This window comes from Anopheles darlingi, chromosome 2 (assembly GCF_943734745.1).
Source record: "Anopheles darlingi chromosome 2, idAnoDarlMG_H_01, whole genome shotgun sequence".
NCBI lineage: Eukaryota > Metazoa > Arthropoda > Insecta > Diptera > Culicidae > Anopheles > Anopheles darlingi.
In genome coordinates, this window is record NC_064874.1 from 24,866,420 (window position 1) to 24,886,026 (window position 19,607).

The 19,607-nt window shown below is 44.0% G+C and overlaps 2 protein-coding genes across 2 annotated transcripts; one reads left to right on the plus strand and one right to left on the minus strand.

The window, feature by feature from the left end:
* Nucleotides 1-4,015: 4,015 nt before the first annotated feature.
* Nucleotides 4,016-5,864, minus strand: LOC125952277 (uncharacterized). The gene is made up of 6 exons (XM_049681656.1): nt 5,810-5,864; nt 4,953-5,118; nt 4,748-4,890; nt 4,499-4,640; nt 4,281-4,435; nt 4,016-4,056 (listed from the first exon to the last, which is right to left on the minus strand). The coding sequence occupies exons 1-6, from the start codon at nt 5,859-5,861 to the stop codon at nt 4,016-4,018; spliced, it is 699 nt and encodes a 232-aa protein (XP_049537613.1). The 5' UTR covers nt 5,862-5,864.
* A 3,777-nt stretch (nt 5,865-9,641) lies between these two features.
* LOC125952463 (uncharacterized) lies at nt 9,642-13,940 on the plus strand. The gene is made up of 6 exons (XM_049681929.1): nt 9,642-10,100; nt 12,614-12,776; nt 12,899-13,041; nt 13,117-13,258; nt 13,331-13,553; nt 13,920-13,940. Exons 1-6 carry the CDS (start codon nt 10,037-10,039, stop codon nt 13,938-13,940), a joined length of 756 nt encoding a protein of 251 aa, XP_049537886.1. The 5' UTR covers nt 9,642-10,036.
* Nucleotides 13,941-19,607: the final 5,667 nt, after the last annotated feature.

Sequence of the window (19,607 nt, forward strand, 5' to 3'; positions counted from 1 at the left end):
TAGTGGTCCTTTTCTGGCGCAGCCTCCGGAGCCGGCAGCGGAAAAGAGAGCTCCGTTTTGCGCTTCGAAACATTGAAAGCAAGCAAGCGACAGATACTGTCGTTGGTTTCAAGACAGCAGAAGGCGCCCCAGAAGGTGCTTTAACTAGAGAGGTGATGTCATGTAGAACAATACCTTCGCGGATTTTAGAAAAACAATGAGAATTTGATAGTTGTGTGCACTGCACCGGGAACGCGGTTTTCGAAGCTGGTTTTGCGGATCCGTCGTTCCCGTGAGAAATGGGACACGAAAGATAAAGTTTTTTCAAGATTCTCATTGTTCTGTTCTTAATAAAACCTTTTCCTTTTGTTTCACAGCCACCGGAGGCCTCGACGAAACTCGACCATTTTACACACTCAAGAAACCGTTATGCGAACTAGTCTACATTTACTTTTATTATACTACATGTTCGCCGTAGTAGGCTATACAAGGACTAAACTTAGCAATCCATCGCCAAGGAGGCGAGAGGGGGCGTAGAAGGGTAACGAGGAGTGCAGGTGGGGAGCGTCGAGGTTGTGGAGCAAGGGGTTTCCGAGGAGGGATTGGGGAGTGGGAGTGGCGGGACACGATGCTGGGGTGGCGCAATGCATAAGCAGAGAGACGAGGAGGGGGTTCAAGACACTGCCTTAAGGGACCCCGGAGGTGATAGGAAGCGGAAGAGAGGTGGAAGGGGGAGTCCTAACACGGATGGTCCGCCTTGTGAGGAAGGACTGAATCCACGAGACGAGAGGATCACGCAAACCCATCTGCCCTAGTTCAAACAAATCAAACAAAACTAGATTCAAACAAATTTTTATTGCTGCGGCGTATCACCCAGCAGGATTCATGAGGACAATTAAAATAATCTAAGCAACCCAAATCTTCACGAAAATATTCCCCATGGCAACGAAGACTGTGCAACATTTTAAACTAGTATGCCTCGACCACCAAATCAGTTGTCTCGTTAATTTCATCAGAACCATGTTGGCAAGCCACTGCGACAACGTTTACAAAGGTTTTAAGTGTGTCAAGTGCGGGCTGTGGTTTTGTCGGAATTATCTCTTTGAACAGCACAACCGGCGTTTGCACAACCATCTTGGCGAATTCATTGTCCTGCCAGCGCTTACACCCGAAACGCTGCTGCACCTCAACGAAACCAAGGAAACACCGTTCGCGATCATGCATATTCCGACTGGCGAGAATCAGCTGCTCATGCGATTGACCAACGTCGAAACTCACTGCATGGCTAGAATAGCCACTCAGGCGGATTTATTGCAATTCCGCACGAAGCAGGCCGAGCATGCGGCGGTCGAAATGATAGAGATTGCCATCGTTCTCGATATCTATCCGAACCGAGACCGTACGGGAACAGTGAGCTATAGTATTGTGTCACGAATTAGTGCAAAGCTACTGGAAACCTCGTGCAACCCACCAACACCACTCAGTCATGTGCACGTGAAACAGATTATAACTGAAATCGATCACAATCCAGCGACGCATGTTAGGTAAACATCTTAAGCATGAAATCGTATCATAATTATTTCAATCCTCTCTCGATCCTCTTTTTAATATTTTTTCTAGAACTCCATTAACATTCACTCAGAACAATCATCCGTTGGATGCAGGTGGCGTATCTACACATAACCAAAACCCTTATTGCGATGAACTCGAAAGGTTGACAAGTTTGCTGTAAGCTTCGATTTCACCGGCGAATTAAGCAAAACTTGCCGGTCGAAAATAATTTAAACGCCACAAAACCACAAACAGAATGCCCCAATACACGGGCCAATTATGCTCCGTACTCTGTGGAGCTAGAGCAGATCCATTTTCCATCAAATACTACAGCACTGAATAAAAAATAATGGAAAAAATGGCTTTACCTCAAAGGATGGCTTCTCAGTTCGCTGCTTTGACACCAAAATACAGAGATCCTGTTGGAAAGCGCCTGTTTGGATTGCGGTATACTATTTTATTAAATACAAAATCATGTCAAACCATGGAAAGGTAGCCTTGATTGTAAAATTTATTTATTAACAAAATGTTTTTATAATAATACTAAAGATCACCTATACATTTGAAAGATTGACGGCTTCTCCAAATGCTTCGTTTTTGGTGTACAAGATCAATTTTGTGCTGCTGGAAATCCTTATTTAATCTCATAGTTTGTTTACAAAAAAACAAATTATGCAACATTACATTTGGAACATTGCTGTCTTATGGCGAGAGCATACATTTCAGCACATCCTAATATTTTATTTCTGTCATTTACTACCTACTATGAACTGAGACTTCTGCTGAAATTCCCAAGCACTCCCGCAGACAAAATATCCGTTCGTGAAGCATAAATACCGGTTCAATGAAGGGCATTGTTTGTCGCGCTACAAATTTATAGTTAGTACATCTTGGAATCGGCGCTGTAACAAAAACACCATCATCAAACCAATACCCCTCCCCACCCACGCATTTTCGGGATCCTGCACCCACGGAAAAGCGGTTTTATATTAAATTATACCCAGTCGCCTTCGCTAGAATGGCTAGTTGCTTTGCTTAACCTTCGTTTCTTGCCATCGGCATTTCACTCGTAGAAATGCAAACTATGTTCAGCAAGTCGAATAAATTCAGTTCATCGAATACTGAAGACATTCTTTGAAACCCTTTCAACAAAAATACAATTCTTCCACGGTTCTGTGCACGACAGGCACTACGCCGCATATCTGCCCAACGGTAAACTAAGTCCCTCGTTAACCACAATTAAACCATCACGTTGCGGGAATTAAGCTGCATCAGCATTCGTTTTCACGGTCCAGCTCCTGCGATTCTTTTGTAAAGGGCGGGAAAGCGGCTACCTTCGGTGAAATATCATTTTGAAATTTTGGCTGGTCGCGCGAAGAACAGTTTTAGGATGACATTTTCAACTGAACCAACGCGATGGTTCGTGCATGCTTGACTGATCTGGGCTTTCAAAGTGATGTCATTTTTACATTACCTTTTCCACGCCTCATCGTCAGCGACTGTGACGAACTGTCTTCAGGTGATTTCTCTCGTGAATTAATCCAGTCCGCAGCAAATCCCACTACTTTTAATCGGGGTCCGTGGAATCTCTCAGCAGGCTTCGAGCAAATCCCACTTTAACCTGTCAAAAGGTACACCGACCTAATAATGGAGATGTAATACGTTTCTACGGGCAAAGACGGTCCTTAGCCTAATTTACGATGAAATTGTTAACCGAGTAAGCTAACGGTATGGAAAGGAATGTACCTACCCAATGGCTCGTTCGTCCTAGATTCGTCCAAACAAAAGTACAAAATGAAAATGATGAAATTGTTGCGATCCAATTTCTCTTCTCGCAACTAAAGGAGCAACAAAGTGGATTAATGTGGACGCACTGCGACTACAGTGGTTATAATCATCCGAACGGAAGATATGACGCAGTGCAAGGACACAGCTATTCCTGCGACATCACAGATAGTACGTTCATGATAAAATATGTTTGTGCTGGTAATATTCTTTCCTTCGGTTTTATTTCCATTTCATCATGGTTAACTGTTTCATCTAAATTTTTCAAATTTACGACAAAAAAGTGTGTTGAAAATAATGGAGTAAATTGAATTATTATTTTGGTAGCATACCCAGAAAATTTTTGGACACACAGTTCGATCTCGTGGTACAAGGTACGAAATGTAATGTTACAGTTCGTTACTTGTGATTTGACGTGAAACATATTGGGATGGACGTTATACCGGTATCTACGCTGCATCCCTGTGTCCAAATTCAGTTATTGATGAATCAGTAATTGCTAATAGAACATGACATGCATGCTGCCGCTCATCCTATTTGCGCTAATAATGTGCCGCAAATTTCCCGGCACTCGAAAATTCTCAGACTCGATTTGTAAATTACAGGGCTTCCTCGGAGCGATGTCATATCCCATACATCTCATCTAATAATAATCGGTACTAGGCTAAAATTCGACTTACGTGATACGTTGACTTACAGCTTACTTCAAGATTCCATTGGTTAGCTGAAAGTATTGTGAAACTAAGAGTTTACGCAACCAATGTAAGCATGTTTCAAACATTTATTGCCCTCAGTCATGCTATAACTATTTATTCCTAATCCCTGCATAGTGTACAATCAACCGACAAAACCAGCGATCACGAACGTCAATACCTAACCCCTAAACAATTTCCATATAATAGAACTAGTTCCAAAAATTATTGTAACAGTAGCTGGAAAAATGGAGCAAGTGCGTGAACAGGTACCACCGGAACAGAGAGCGTTTTCGATTTTATCACAGTTCAAAAAGTGCCGATCGGTGGACAGGAGCTTGGCAATGCGACGCAGAAAAACGGCGGAGTCCGGCTTACAGATGTATCGGGCACTGTTGTAGACGCAGCTTTCGTACGCGTACCGGGCACTGGAATGCGACAACGCGATTTAACATGACAAGGAATTGGACAACCCCACCTCCTTTACTTACCAACAGAAGTGCACATACTGCATGTCGATTGACTGTTTGGTCGTTCGTGCCATTTCGTCCTTCAACAAGCGCATGAACTGATTCGAGCACAGATCCCACTCCGGGTGGACCAGGTGGAAGCAGGTTTTGTGGCGCAAAAACTCTGCCCCGATGGAAAATCAATTAGTACGAGCAGAAGGAACTTTCAATTTTCATTCTTTTTTTGGGGGTTTTTTTTTTGTTAATTAAAACCCGATGTCAATCACTTACCACTTTGGAATGTACGGTCGTAGCACAGGAACTCGTACAGCTTCTGGGCACCGTACACTTCGTTCTCGATCACCTTTCGCTGTCGTGCGTTGACGCAAACCTTCAAATACTCCTGAACGCATTCCATTCCACGATGGAACAGCCTAGCGGAAGAAGGAGGACATCAGTATGTAGTGTACGATGTTGGCATGTGCGGTCACATTACAGGCATCGATTGTTGATTTCCTCCAGCGATTCGGGAATCTTGACCGTATGCAGTGCTTCGACCGCAACGGTTGGCGTATAGTTGTTGAAGCAATTGTCGAGCATTTGCGAAATGCGCCCGCACGCTGGTGCCGGAATTGCATGACGATCGGTAATCGAGCAATGAACTGTTCGCGAGGAAAAATGGCAAAGGAACAAGCGGTCATTCATCCATCAAGAATTCATGGTAGGTCTGTTCTTAAGCTTGTTCTACACTCTAATGCTTGTTAACTTGCACGTTGTTTGGTAGGACGAAAAACTTAAGACCTTCCAACCGTAATGTTGTTCTTGGAACCGACAACCGGATGCTGCTTCGGAGAACGGAAATTGGGATACATTGCCCGAAACGAGTAATTGGAAAGGCGCGGCAGCACTTTGGATGTCTTATCAAAATCAAACAGATCGTTCAAAATATTCTAAGAATCATTTACATACATTTAATATTGATTCTTCGAAATATCGTCATGGCTCTGGTACCATAAATTACCGGAGACAGCTGCGGTATCTAATAGAAAGGTATGAAATAATAAAATCAGAGAACAAACACCACCACCGTTTCAGTGAACTCTATGCTAAGCACATTAATGAATCTAAGATGCAGAAGGACAACGTTATTGTCCTCTAAATCGATTTTCTCGATTTCCATATTTCATCACACAATTAGCCGTTGAGCTCTCGATCTCAAGAGTAGAGTGGCATAACGGGCTTTCCAGAGAAATCCGTGCCTGATGCATCCTTACGCAGGGTGCCATTCTACTATTGTTAATGCAAATGGCTTTCAAGAACCAAATAGCACCCCGGCAAATGATGCTTACTTACTTCCGCACACTACCAACAACAAGCACGCTAAACCGTTGAATTTAATGTCCATCTTTAAATGCTATTGAACCGGCTGTGCGTTGACTCGCTACGTTGCTTGTGTTCCGCTTTAACACCTTTGTTTCACATACTGTCACCGAATTCCTTTAAGTTTCGTTCGTTTTTGGTTATCTTATTAAATTGTACTAGGTATAATTTCGGACCAATTAATCCATAAAATAGAACACAACTGGATTCACGAGGGAGAGACACTCGGCACTGGTCCTGTCACTTGGCGCGACGGTACAATATGCAGGTTTGTCTCGGTACACACGCCATTCCGATATCTTCTCACGTTCAATGGAACACTTCATAGAAATATGGGACGTAACGCTGATACTGTTCACAAGTGCGCACGATGACGATCTGATGAACGCGAGCGACAAGTGGCTGGCTAATATAATGCCAAACGAGGATCCACGAGGCGACACCGGCGAGCCCGATTGTTACACGAAAGCACGAGTTTCCGGCTCCACTCAGGATCACGTGGGCCGTTCCGGTCTTCGGTTCGATTCGTCAACCATCAAACCGAAGGTAATGGCAAGAAGAATGACATGCTGTGTTTATGCCCCATACATTACCAAAGTTCTTCTTTCGAAGTCTAGCATATCAAAACCGATACACTGGAGTTAGGCAAAAGATGTTTAATTTGGTTATCTTTATGCAAATCAAATGTTGATTTGTCATTGCGGAAATCAACGGTAGAAGCTATGCTCAATGGGAGCGTTCTTAGGTAGACGCGTTTTTTGTGGCAATACAATATTTTTATATGGCGATCAACAGCTAGTGAATATATTTGACAATATGGAAACCATCTCTGGCAGTAACCAAAAGACCGATTCGCGGTTCGCGAAAAATCAACGTCAATAGCAAAAATTTGGTTTCCATATAGAAGATGAAAAACTAATTAAATTTGCAATTCGATTACGATTGATTTTGGGATTTCGAGGAAAATCAATAGAAGAGGAACAGAAATATAATCGGATTCTATTTTGGAATCCACTTCCGATTGCCGTCATTCTGGGAATATGTATCCCATTACATCGTCAGAGTTTTTTTTTTTCTGCCAAAACGAAATGTAATCCATAGGTGTGTGGAAATGTTCTGCCTCATTGACTCTCCCAAGGTCCCATTTTTCAAATACTCTGTTCAATATAAAGTTGACGCTATATCCGTGTGAAAATACCAGACAAAAATAAGAAGCGAATGAAAACGTACATCTAATGTTAATGCTAACTGATTAGAGCTAATTTGCTTGATGTCAACGTTGTTCAGCACTGTGTAGCCTGAAATACTTAACAAACACTCGCGGATTGTAGCAGCCTTAAAGTTGACGATTAAAGCAAATCGGATTACATTAGCTAAATGCACTCTTGATGATGAGGATTGATGCTCGTATTATGATTCTTTCACGACCTAGATACACCCTAGATCCCTTTTGATTAGCTCAAAGTACTCTCCAGGGAAATTGAATTAAACCGACAACGGCCGTTTCTTGATCAGGGATTTTGATTTACATAATTATGTGGTTTTCATTACAGCCAGCCGATCCAATTGGAAAATAAATAAATCTCATATAATAAACTGTTGAAGACAGCGATGCGTAAACTTCAGCACTTTCATCGCAACCACCATTCCATTACCCTACTCCAGGTGATGAAAAGCAACCGTTCCGTAATCAACAACTTAATAACGATGGTACACGTGCCAGGGCGAGATTCTGCGAAAAAGAGAAAACGTGATCAGTTAGAGTGACCATGGACACCTGTGCAGGAGAAATGGTCTTTGAATCGCAACAACAGCCGGAAGTAGTTAGAACGAATGACGAACAATTGGATTATTAGCACAATCGCCAGCAATCGCCTGTGACACAATCGGCATGGACAGTTCCTACTTCACCCAATTTTTCCTGTCCAAAGTCATTCCTCGACGTCGTCCTTAATAAGGACGAGTGGAGGCGCCTAGTGTCCTGGCCTCGTCAAATTGCGTCAAGATTGATAGTGCCATCGGAGTGGCTAGACAAGGTGGATAAGGTGTCAGCTGTAATTAAGCTTTTCTGAAGTGTTTTGCGTTGTCAATAAAAATAGAGCCATGAGAGCCATGATAGCCATGGTACTCACTAACCTGGTGCAGAGTTGAGGCATTATGTGGTTGCTGGTCGTGCAGTTTAGGCTGAGAATTTCTTATGTTTTTACCTATTTGTTTCTAATACTTTTTTTGATAAGAAGAAGTGTTCCGCGATTTGTTGCGAATCCGTTGTGCTTATCGGATTGGGCAGAGCACTGATAAACATAAGTAGTTGAGTATTCCCGGTAGCGACACGTAAACCAAATACACGCAAATGATTGACCTCAATTCATCCAGATCACGGAGGGGTGTATCAAACGAATATTGATTTCAGCGGAGCAAATCGTTTAGCTATCGTTTAAGTATACTATACGTATCGCGTTGAAAAAAAAAGTATAAATATTTGCACTAAGGTTCGATCGACACGTGTTCCACATCGGAAATCAAATGTTTATTTAGGCAGCCTTCTCTTCAAACGGGACGTCCCGACCCGGAGTTTATTTTACCATGTTTTCCTAGATCCTGAAATTCCTTGGAGGGTTCAGTAGCGCATTGAACTTTCAGCGTTGAAGCTATCGCTCCCACTTCTATCTACACATAACAGGAGTCGATAATGTGTGCCAAGTTATTGGAAGCGCTCAATCGTAAAACTGTTAGAGGTGCGTCTAACCGTTCGAAAACATCCAACAGCTTTACAGTCATGGTAAGCTTATCCAAAGAGGTCCGTAAACATGCTAATGGATTTTTTCAAAGGGATTAATTGGATTTTCCCCTCACGAAAAAAGATAGAGCGTGTATATTAAAAAAAAAACAGGTTGGAAAAACCAAAAGCATTATCCCATACCTAGAGGGGCTAGAATTAATTAAATCATATTTGCTACACACCGGCGGCGTCCCGTCACGCTGTAGGTGAGAAAAATAATATTTTAATTAAACTCCGGTAGGTCTGGGGCTCAAACTGTGTCTCACCCTCTATCCGCATGCCAGATCCCGGGCAGTCGCGGTGACCCATCGAAAATCCAAAAGTACGTGGATGTGGCTTACCGTCCCGTGGTGACTCCGGATAACCTGAAGGTCCCTGAACACCTTGAAAACTTTTGCTTGCCACACTAACATACACATGGTAAAGCTCACAAAGCTACTCATTTGAATCCACGTGCCAGCCGGATACTGAGATCAGTCCCTTCTCCGGACGGTCAGCGCACGTGATGGAAATACTGACGACGGCGACGTCGACGACATCCGGACCCTTTTCAGGGGAAGCTCTATAGAAGGTGGTTCTTTTACTAACTGATCTGATTTAAGAGATAATGCGAAGGTCACACCGTCCAAGCCGTGGCGACTGACCGGTTTGTGACCTTAATTCGGAAAGCCAATCAAACGAATAGGCCAGATATTATACCCAGACTGCCATTCTTTATATGAGAATCGTAACCGCTTTCCTTACATGATCATCGCAAAAAAGAGTGAAATTCTCCTTTTGAATTTTATTTTATTGTTTAAAAAGAAACCGCGCTTCCGTTGCGCGCTGCACTCAATTCCTTCTTCCAGCCACCACGGGAATGCTGAACAATATGCACGGAACAATCGTGAGATACTGAGTGCCGACGCGACAGCAGCATCCTTGGCGAAGCACGGACTTCGTTCATCCGAAGTCAGTCAGCCAACCAGTCAGTCACAAGCCTTGCCACAGTTGCCTTAAACCTGTAGTGACCGTAGTGTGTGATGGTTTTCTAGTGCAACGCGTGCAGCTTTCGGTAACGGTTCGTTTTTACTTTCGATACCACGCAGCCAGACAAGGAGCCGAGGGCAAAGCAAACAACTAGATCGCCGGTCGTCCGTTACGTGCCGTACCGTGGTGACGATGCGATGGGACCGTAAGGTGGAGTGATTTGAAATTTGATTGCAAGCGAAAGTGTGGCCACCTGTGCGGCGTCCTTTGATACTATTAAGTCGACCAAATTGTTCACGCGGGAGCAAAACAAACAACTCCGAGCGCCCCGGTACAACCCGAGCCTAATTGAATCGGGTTTCCAGCTCCTGCTGCTGTATCTTCCACTCCTGAGAAGCTTCTGAGTAGCTCCCACGCACCGTTGTTCGCCGGCCACCACGAAACGCGACATGAATGGTATTAGCAAAGTGCGAGTAGTGCTGTTTTCGCTCGTGTTTTCTTCGGTGCGCTGTGGTAAGTGCTAACGGGACGTAGTCATAGTCCAGGGCCCCAGCCTAGGGTTGGCCTGTGAGTGGCGGGAAGTGCCGACGTGGAAAAAACAATATTCTCCCTTGTCACACGGATTGGGCTAGATGGATGAGATTGTGCTTCATCCGTAACTGCCGATAATTTAATCGAGCTTCAATCTTTCGGTCCTGTCAAAATGAAAAATGTCATCCCCCTCCCCGATGCGATGACAAACGATGCTGGGGAGTCGTTGTCCGCTTGGAACGAGTAATAGAACACAAATTCGGGCCAATAACGTTAAAGGGCGTTCTCGTTGAGAACGATGAGGATCCGGGAAGGTAGTGCAGTAGAACCTGACGGTGCGATTACTTGGCAAAATGGAATACATCCACTGTTTCGAAGAGGCTTGCGAACATTACGGTTTGCAACTGTCTATTTGTGCCATTTTTTTTGCTAACATTAATGCCGCCATTTTATGCGTTACAATACCTCGGGTAGGCCACAGGTCCCACAAATGGGCAGGTTTCATCCCCTGCATTGTGAGAGGGCGTGTATAGAGCCCGCAGGTCTTGTTTTAAGCTCCAAAACAAAAGAAAATACCGCTATTGTGCTTTGGGCCAGAGAGTGGGAGTTACGGTCGTTTGTCATGGTTTTGGGAGCAGATTCGAAAGAATTTTCCTTGATTTGCCCCCGAGCATTTCCTTTCCTCGGTTCATCTGTACATTTGAGTTGCCTATTGTGTGCACAGTTGACTGATGAAGTTCCATTTAGTTCGTTAGCTTGCTTGAGATTCCAGCTACCACTTTCCATTGCTGGTACGCCAATATACTGACCACACTGAAATCTTCGTGGAATCGTCTGAACGCTGTAAAGATGATGGGTATACGTTGAAGTACTGAAGGAAATATAATACCCTCTCTGTAGGTTACAGTAAACGTACCGATTCAAGGCTATTGTAAAGAGGCATGGATAATCCTAAACAAATGACCCTACGGTTGGGCTCGAGGCAGCGGATGTCCGTTTCGGAGAAAAAAAAATCCTTACACGCGAAGCTACCAAACCTACCAACTCGTATCAGTCGTAGTTTTCCCTCCTACTCTTCAATCCACTATCAGCGCCTCCAGACGATGGTTGTAACGGATCCCAACGGTGGAACGAATGTTTTATTTCTTTTACTCTTTATTTGCTAGTTGCTTCGGGATACGGAGGCTTATCGCAAAGAGGCGACACAGTCCGGCTGCACACATTCCATCACGTTCAGCTTCTGTGTCAGCTAGTCGCCTAGGAAGGCCATAGGTCTTCTTCGTTTCTAGGTCTTTCGGTAAGGTTCAATCTGGAACGCGGTTGTGCCACGAGTTGCGATTTTTGGGGGGCGCCATTGGGATGGAAACATATTAAATCAAACCCATGCCCATGCCTACGGGGGTTACGGCACAAAACAACAAACCGACAAATAGCATGGGAAACGATTACCTACGCTTACTCAAGAAAGGAAGCCCTACGGACAAATGGCAATTGCTTTAAGAACCATAGCTACGGGAAAACGTAATCATCATGGCACAGCTTGACACAGTAGCAGTACCGAGCCCTTTGACGTGGTGAGGGTGTAGCGTTCTGGTGAGCTTAAGCGATCCATTTACGAAACGAAACAGCAGATCTTACTTTATGATGCCCTATATCCCTCTATATTCGATGGAGGTTTCTTATCCTTTTTATCCATGTGCGGGAAAGCTCGAGCAAAAAAATCTCTAAAGTAATTATGTTAAATAATCATTTTCTAAATTCGGTTATGTGCGGCATAACGCCTGGGACGGAGTTCCTTGTAACGTGAGCAATGTTGCTTATGTATGATAGAATTTTCATAAATTATGCAATATCTTGAATGAAAGTAGATATTGTTTTGTACCGGCGTTTTAATTCGCGAATCACGAACAGATAAAATTTATTTTTTCGGGCCCTTTTTGCGTTCAACATGCGTAGTTGAGTTATTTAACAATATTTGCGTTTTAAAATTATCTTCGTTCTTATGCAGCTGTTAGTTTTATGAATTTTTTATTACTATCAAAACTACATAAACGATTCCATTTAAGGAATTATTCTGTGGCAAATGTTTTACTTGCGGAGGTTTTAACATATATGAACTGGTAGTTTAAACTTACTAGTATCCATACATACAGCATACCAAAATGCCTTTTAGCATCTCATTCATCTCATATCAAGGACATCTATCGGTTGCTCCCTTAGTGCTAAACGAAGCTCCACGACATCGTTCGAGTTGCTTCGAATGACAAATATGAAACTTTTGCCATCTGTCTATCCTTTTTTGTTCAACATTTTTTCCACAAATGGCACCTCGATTAGTGGTCCATTCATTCTTCCGCGCACCATCCGCGTTCAGGTTTCCCGAAATTTCTTTCCATACGAAGCGCGATGACACGACCATCGCGACGCCAACGCCATTCGAACGCCATGCTTTCAGAGTGTTGTAGGTTTGTTTGTTTTCTTCTTTTACTCCGTAGAACCTGGCACCGCCCCGGTCGATCCCTTCCCAGAACCCGTCTGCGGGCAGATTGCACAGATGCTGGACAGCTGTTTTCACAACTCCACACCCAACATAGCGGTCGAGCTGCTCTATAGCGTCCAGATCCCCGAAACCATCGAGCAAATCAGCGGCCGGTGTTTGTACGTCCATTAGTAGCGCCCAACAAAGCAACAGACCGACACCACAATCCGGGCAATCCGGTATCGACCCCAATAGACTCATTAACGTGCCGGTTCAACCTTTTGCTACTTCTCTCCTTCAGATTGTTCAACCGGGGCATGGAGTGTGTGCAGCGGTATCTGGATGTTTGCGTGGAAACCAAGGAGCGAACGCTCATCGACAACGAAGTGTACGGTGCCAAGCGGTTGTACGAGTTCCTGTGTCAGGATCGAACGTTTCAGCAGGGTAAGCGAACCGATACCGATCCGATACTCTAATCCGGAAAATCCCTGGCTAATGAGCACCGCGTGCGTTCCACAGAATTCCTCTGGCACAAGGGTTGCTTCCGGCTCGTCCACCAGGATCTGGACGAATGCTCCAAAAGCTTTCTTTCCATTCTGAAGGAAGAAGTCTCGAAAGCGGCACAACAATCGTTCAACCTGCAGTACATGCACTTCTGCTGGTGAGTATTCGCCACGGGGAGGCAACTACCCGATGACTAGCGAGGCTGATTCGGCCTTTCTGGCATTTCCAGTGCCCGGTACGCATACGAGAAATGCGTGTTCAACAGTGCCCGATACAAGTGTAAGCCAGATTCGGCCATCTTTCTGCGCCGCATCGCGAAGCTGCTATCTACCGATCGGCGCTTTTTGAACTGTGATAAAATTGAGAACGAAATTTGCTCCTCAGCGTGGATCTCTCTGGCTGTTACCGGGTGGTTACGCTGGTTGCCAGTGTTGATTGGTTTGTCCCAACTGGTACGTTAAATCGGACCGTGGGGTTAGCGTGATTCGCTTGAACTTTCACAAAATAAAAAAAAAAATAAACAAAGAGATAGGCCTAGCCTGTCAAACCAACAAACACGATCGATGGCTCGAGTTCTTTCTTCTCCGTCTCCGAAACTGCTGTAATCCGATTTATGCTTGGTGATCTGGTTTTACCCATTGTCCGTGGCATTAGCCATGTAGCCGGACGTAGCGACGAAGCTGTGCCGGTTGTAACAAGATTTCGTCCAAATGTTATGTACGAACAAGTGCCACATCGGGAGCAGGGCGCGGTACCGGCCCTTTCAAGCATCATTGCTTTTCAACTTTCTTCAAACTCTTGGGGTCTTTGCTGAATAGACACAGTGGGAGCGGGCATAATAAAATGAACATCTAAAGTGATGGGCCACAAACATGGTACCTTAAGGTACAACATGAAAAGAAGGAAAAGAAATCCATTTACATGCTCATCACGCCGGTTTGTTCCATCCTTCGGACTGTTTCGGCATTCATGGTCATGATTCAATTCATTCACAATTGATGAGGAAGCTTGTTAAAACAGATTTCGTTAAAACACTCGGGATTTAACATGTTTGTTTGATGTGATGGGGGGGGGGGGGGGGGGACAACAAAAACAAATCAACACGCCTCAGTAATTGGATAGACATCAGGTTTGCTTTAGCGTGTAAATCGTTCCAGATTTCAAGTGCGTGAGTGTCGTATTCGCGAAATCTGGGCGTATTCAAGCATCCACCACTTAGCTTAGATGAAGTAAGGTAGATGCATTTCCCAGAAACTATCCATGTTACACACCACTGGCCACTTCGAAACAAAGCTCTCGGTGGCATCGCTAGCTGGCACTCAGCCAACGTACAACGGCCGGGGGGGATGAATTGCTAGGAAATGTGAATAAAGGACTGCCGTTTTTGTTGCGGCATCGTAGTGCCAGGGGAAAACGTGAATACCCTCGGGGGGTTTTCCCGTGTCACGTAATGGTGCAGCTTCTCCGTGGGGTTTTCGCTGACTTGTTGTTGTTTTCTGTGCTATGCTTCCCATCATAAATCAGACAAGCTTGACCCACAAATATGAACAATCATTTGCATGGCTAGGAGCGGCCGCGTTGGTCAGAATGTGTTTTGAATGTTGTGTTGGATGTAACGCCCTTCGTCCGGTCCACCAGGATCGTCCCGAGCGTAGGTCGCAACCGTTCCTTTCCACTATTTACTGTCAGTTATCAGCACTACTTTTGTTGCTGTTACACTACTCAACTCTTACAAAACACGAACAAATTTTGTGCAACTTTGGAGCATGAAGAAAGAAAAAAAATCTTTTTATGTTGTTTTGAACTCAAACCAAAACCCCTGTTGAGGAAGGTAATTATTCTCAATCTTTTCTCCGTTCACAAATATTGATGAAGCTCATTATTATGTTTACGATTATGCATTGTGCTTTTTACCTCATTATTTCGGATGCTACCAGCATCAATGGAGGCGCATGGTATTTCATGTTTTGTTTTCTTTTCTGTTTTGTTATACGTAACCAATCGCTTTAACATTATAGTAGGCCTATTTACGAAAATGGTACAAGCAGTAAACTATGGTTTACTGGAGCATGGAGAATATTATTATTTTTAAAACGAATATAACATTTCCGCCTAAGGCTCCGATTTGTGTTACAGAGCCACTAAGCCATGGACCGTGAAGTGCACGATGTAGGAGAAATTTTGGCCGCAAAGCATTCCAACTGATTTGTTTGCGGACTATGGGGGCATCCTGGGCATTGGTTTTGGATAATTTGCAAACCATACACTACTACATGTGCTAGCGAGATGGCGCGAGCGTTCCGCAATTTTGTGCATAAATTGGAAGCTCGGCTTGCCTGATTGCGGCTGATAGCCGCGTCGAAAATGCATAATTTTTGGCATCGCGTTTCATGCATTTTGCTGCTCAGTTGATTGGATTCAATCGCATAACGCTATTTCTGCATTAATGGGGGCTGTTATTTGCCCCGAAACGGAATTTTATATGATAAATACACTATAAATATGCCTAGAGACATGCCAATTTGAATTTTGTTATACGCTTTCACCTGATAACAGTCGCGCCAACGAAGCCATTTTTTTGCTCGATGGAAGGGGGAGCAGCAGTTCTGATAATTTTCGAATTAAAAATCGTACGAATAAAACGATTTCGCAATATAATACGACGCAGTGGCTGGGAACAAGTCAAAACCATACTTTACATCACCCGGATGCACGAGCACGTATCATTCCACCACACGAGCAGGGATCACTAGGGGAAACTCCTGCAAATGACAGGAATGTCGAAGCATTTGGGAAATAAAATTTCATCCGCTCGTATCCCGTACCGAACGAGAACCTTCGTTCTGGGAATCACCCACCAACTGTCAGCCGGTCTCTTGATCCATCGTGTGGCATCCGGAGCGGTTTACCGGAGCGTGTAGAAGTTCAACTGCGACATTATTCAATTCGAACAGCAATATTGTACGCGTTCAAGACAATCCTTCGGTCGATCGATTGACAAACGCTGTCAACGGTATGTCCCACCAAACCGAATTTGGCAACATTAGTATTCACAAAACAAGAGTTGCAGTTCGTTTCACGCTTCAAGCGTATCTCGAAGGGGATGATTCCAACAAGTTTCGCATGGATGGACTTGGAAAGTTATTGACCCGTCTATTGCCAAAGGCTTTTTATAATAAACAACTTTAAAACATAAACGAAACGAAACGAAATTCTACCCAAAAGGATGAATAGTTCAGAAGCGGTTACGAAGCGATTGCTGTAGTGATCTCACCCTATTTTCAATGCCAACTGCCCAAATGGCGCTCCGAACCTTACCGCGAAAGCAACATGATTTATCGACTTTACATGACCGGAATGATGTGAGCAGGATAGTAATGGTCTATTATATGGTTACCTTCTTATCGGAACGAGCCTCAGTTCATCAATCCTCGATGGTTAAATCAATCAAGCATCCGTCCACCGACACCGGCTGCCTAAGTGATAGCGGTCGGTTGATGGGCAAGACTTAACGTCCGGCCAGACAGCATCTGCCACTAGGTAAGCTTGACCTTTCTCTCTCTTGTCCGGCTGCTCTTATTTTTGCCATACGTGCGTCATAATTCACGATACCATTCTCTCCATGGGTCCGATGCATTACGGTTAGATTCACGGAAAAGCGTAACTCAAACAAAATACCGAGCCCGGTCTATCGAACCTTTTCATTAATATCGGGTTTGCAAGTATCATAAGCGGTTGGAACAACGGAGGAAATTGAATTATCATCCCCAGCCGCTTAACAGTACAATGAGTTAGTCAGTTTCAAGAATGAGCTTTAGAGGCACCGCGCGCTGCTCTCGATCACTGAACGGATTGTTTTTTTTTTTTTTCTATTACCGAAGAAGCTACGCTTGTGCTACGGTCTCGGTAGCTTCCTGGCGTAGAGTCTTTGGTTGAGCTTTTTCTATTTTTCGTTTCTGCTCCTCTAATGCATCGAAGGTTACAGACGATAAACCACGACGGAAGCCGTTAGCGTTAGCTTCGTGTCCACATGTGGCCTGTTATTTTGTTCTCTCCCTTTATTCATTTTCATCCCGCTAGGATACTGTAGCGAATCGACGGGAAAGAAAAGTTCTCCCGAGCACCCGCGTTCGCTCGCCAGAGCTGTCTCTTCACTTCAGATCGTTCCGTTTTGAAAGTACGCTGTAACATAAGATTGTAACGCGATTTATAGCCTTGGACGGCAGCACGACGACCTTTCAAGCTGTTTTGCTGAGATACCACACGGTCGCGGATTAGTGTGTTGGCAAGGTGCGCTCAAAATGAAAAGAATCTAGTTGCCTCTGCAGCGCCCATTTTTAATTTCAAAAGCTTAAACTTTGTGCCGAGGAAGAAAAGATTATAAAGAAAAGAATGTAAGTAACATAAAACGAGCGGCTAAAGATGGACAAAAACTTTCCGTAAAAAATCGCCAAGTCCGCTTAGTAGGAGTAAGCTTTTCTGAAACACTTTCATGTTATGCCTGAAAATAGAATCAAATGCATCGAAACATTCTTGGAAAACTCACCGAGAGAATGCGGCGGACTTCGTTAGCCTAATTGCCAACAGCGTTAATCAGGCCGACATTGCTTCTGTAGGATAAGACCACCGGTTCTAGATTGTAAGCACGGGAACAGGAATAAATTACCCACCGAGATTTCATCACCTGTTCGTTTACAGAGACATCGAATTCGGCAAAGAAAATAACTAAAATACTACTTACTAGTTAATGTTCAAGACCGTAATAACATTTCAAAAATGTAACAAAAAAAATCAACCGGCAACGTAACTGTAAAGTAAGGCTTCAAATAATGACTGCTCCGTGTTAACGGTTTTATCTATTGAATTCGATACTCGGACATGATGTGTAGGCCACGCAATATGCAATCCTAATGGAGCTAAAGAATATCGTTCAGAAAATACAATTTCACCGAAATTTCGAATTTTAAAATCACTTCGCTGTTCAAATGTTCTCCTTCGGCCGAGGGTCGCTTAAGATGCATCCGCATATCGGCAAACAAATTAGCCACAACCCGGCCAACCACCCAATCGTCAGTAACCTAGCCAGACACAACAAACACGTTTCGCGAGATCCTGGTATCACGCATGGTGTTTGTTTTTCATTCAAACAACCTTTCACCAAACTGGTGGGTGTGTTGTGGTTTGGCTGATAAGAAGCATAGAAAACCATAAGAGAAGATGCCGCGTCTTCGGGTTATGCTAAGCACTTGCACTGCATACCAATAGCAGCCTCGTCTCATGAGGCCTTTGCTTGTCTTACTCCGCTGCTCAATCAGCTTCGTCTTCGTCGCGCATCCAACAGCCGTTGTCCACACGATTCGTCGTTCCGAAAACGTCCCGAAAAGCATCCTTTCGCTCTCCTTGGGGCATCGTTTGGGAAACACCTGTCGGATTTTCGGCAGCGAAATCTGCTTATACAAACAAAACTTAGATGATACCTTGGTTGGGTTTTGCCCTTTTTTGGGGAGGAGCGGCGTCGAGAGCAAGCGACGAAGGTCATAATCATAATCTCTTGGTGCGGCAGGTGAGCCCACGGAAGAGCCTATTTCGTTTCCGTAAATTGCGTCCGTATTTGTGTCGGTGTACCATGGCGAGGAGGTGTTTGACACACTGGACCAAATATTGACACTATGTGCAACCGCGGACACGTTCCGGTGTCAACGCAGAAACGACTGGCACCCGGCAGATGCTATACCGCAGACATAAGATCGGTAGGCAAATAGCAAGTTGGCTGGTGGCAGGACAACTGGCTCACATCACTAACGTTCGTCGTTGAGGTCATAGCAAGGATTTCGACACTTTCCAGCAACATGGGCGAACCGATCAGCAATTCCAAGCACATTTTACTGGAATTTCCGACAGAATATTCATGTCCTTCGTTCGGCAATGATTTGGCCCATCCTCGGAAAGAATGGCAAAGCATTGGCTGCGATACTCAACGTGGCTAATATATATATTGTTGATGAGCTATCGATAGCGCGTTAATACAAACACTCGGGGCTGTAATAAAGCACCGTTTCGTATCAGGTGAGATGTTTTGCCGGAACCACACTGTTCGCCAAGCAAATGTTACGAAGGACATTCACAGATCTATCCCCAGAGAGTGTCTGGCTACACATTCATTCGACATGATAGCTCCGTAATACAAAGCATGAATGATGGAATGTCCTTTCAACTAGATATAAACTAAAATAATAGTAATGACTAGCATGATGTGAAATAAATTAATATTAACATATATTTTCTAAATTAACATATTTTATTATTAAATTGAATACATTTTACTCGAAACTACATTTAATTCTTAAGAAACACTAACAGCTACAAAAAATAGAAACGAAATCGACTGAGCAGAATGTTTTACACCACAATGATTATACTCAATAGGTAAATATCTGTATGTAAAACATGCGAGAGCGCATTAACCGGTAAAACAACTGCGTTTTCATTGATGCAAAAAACGTGTT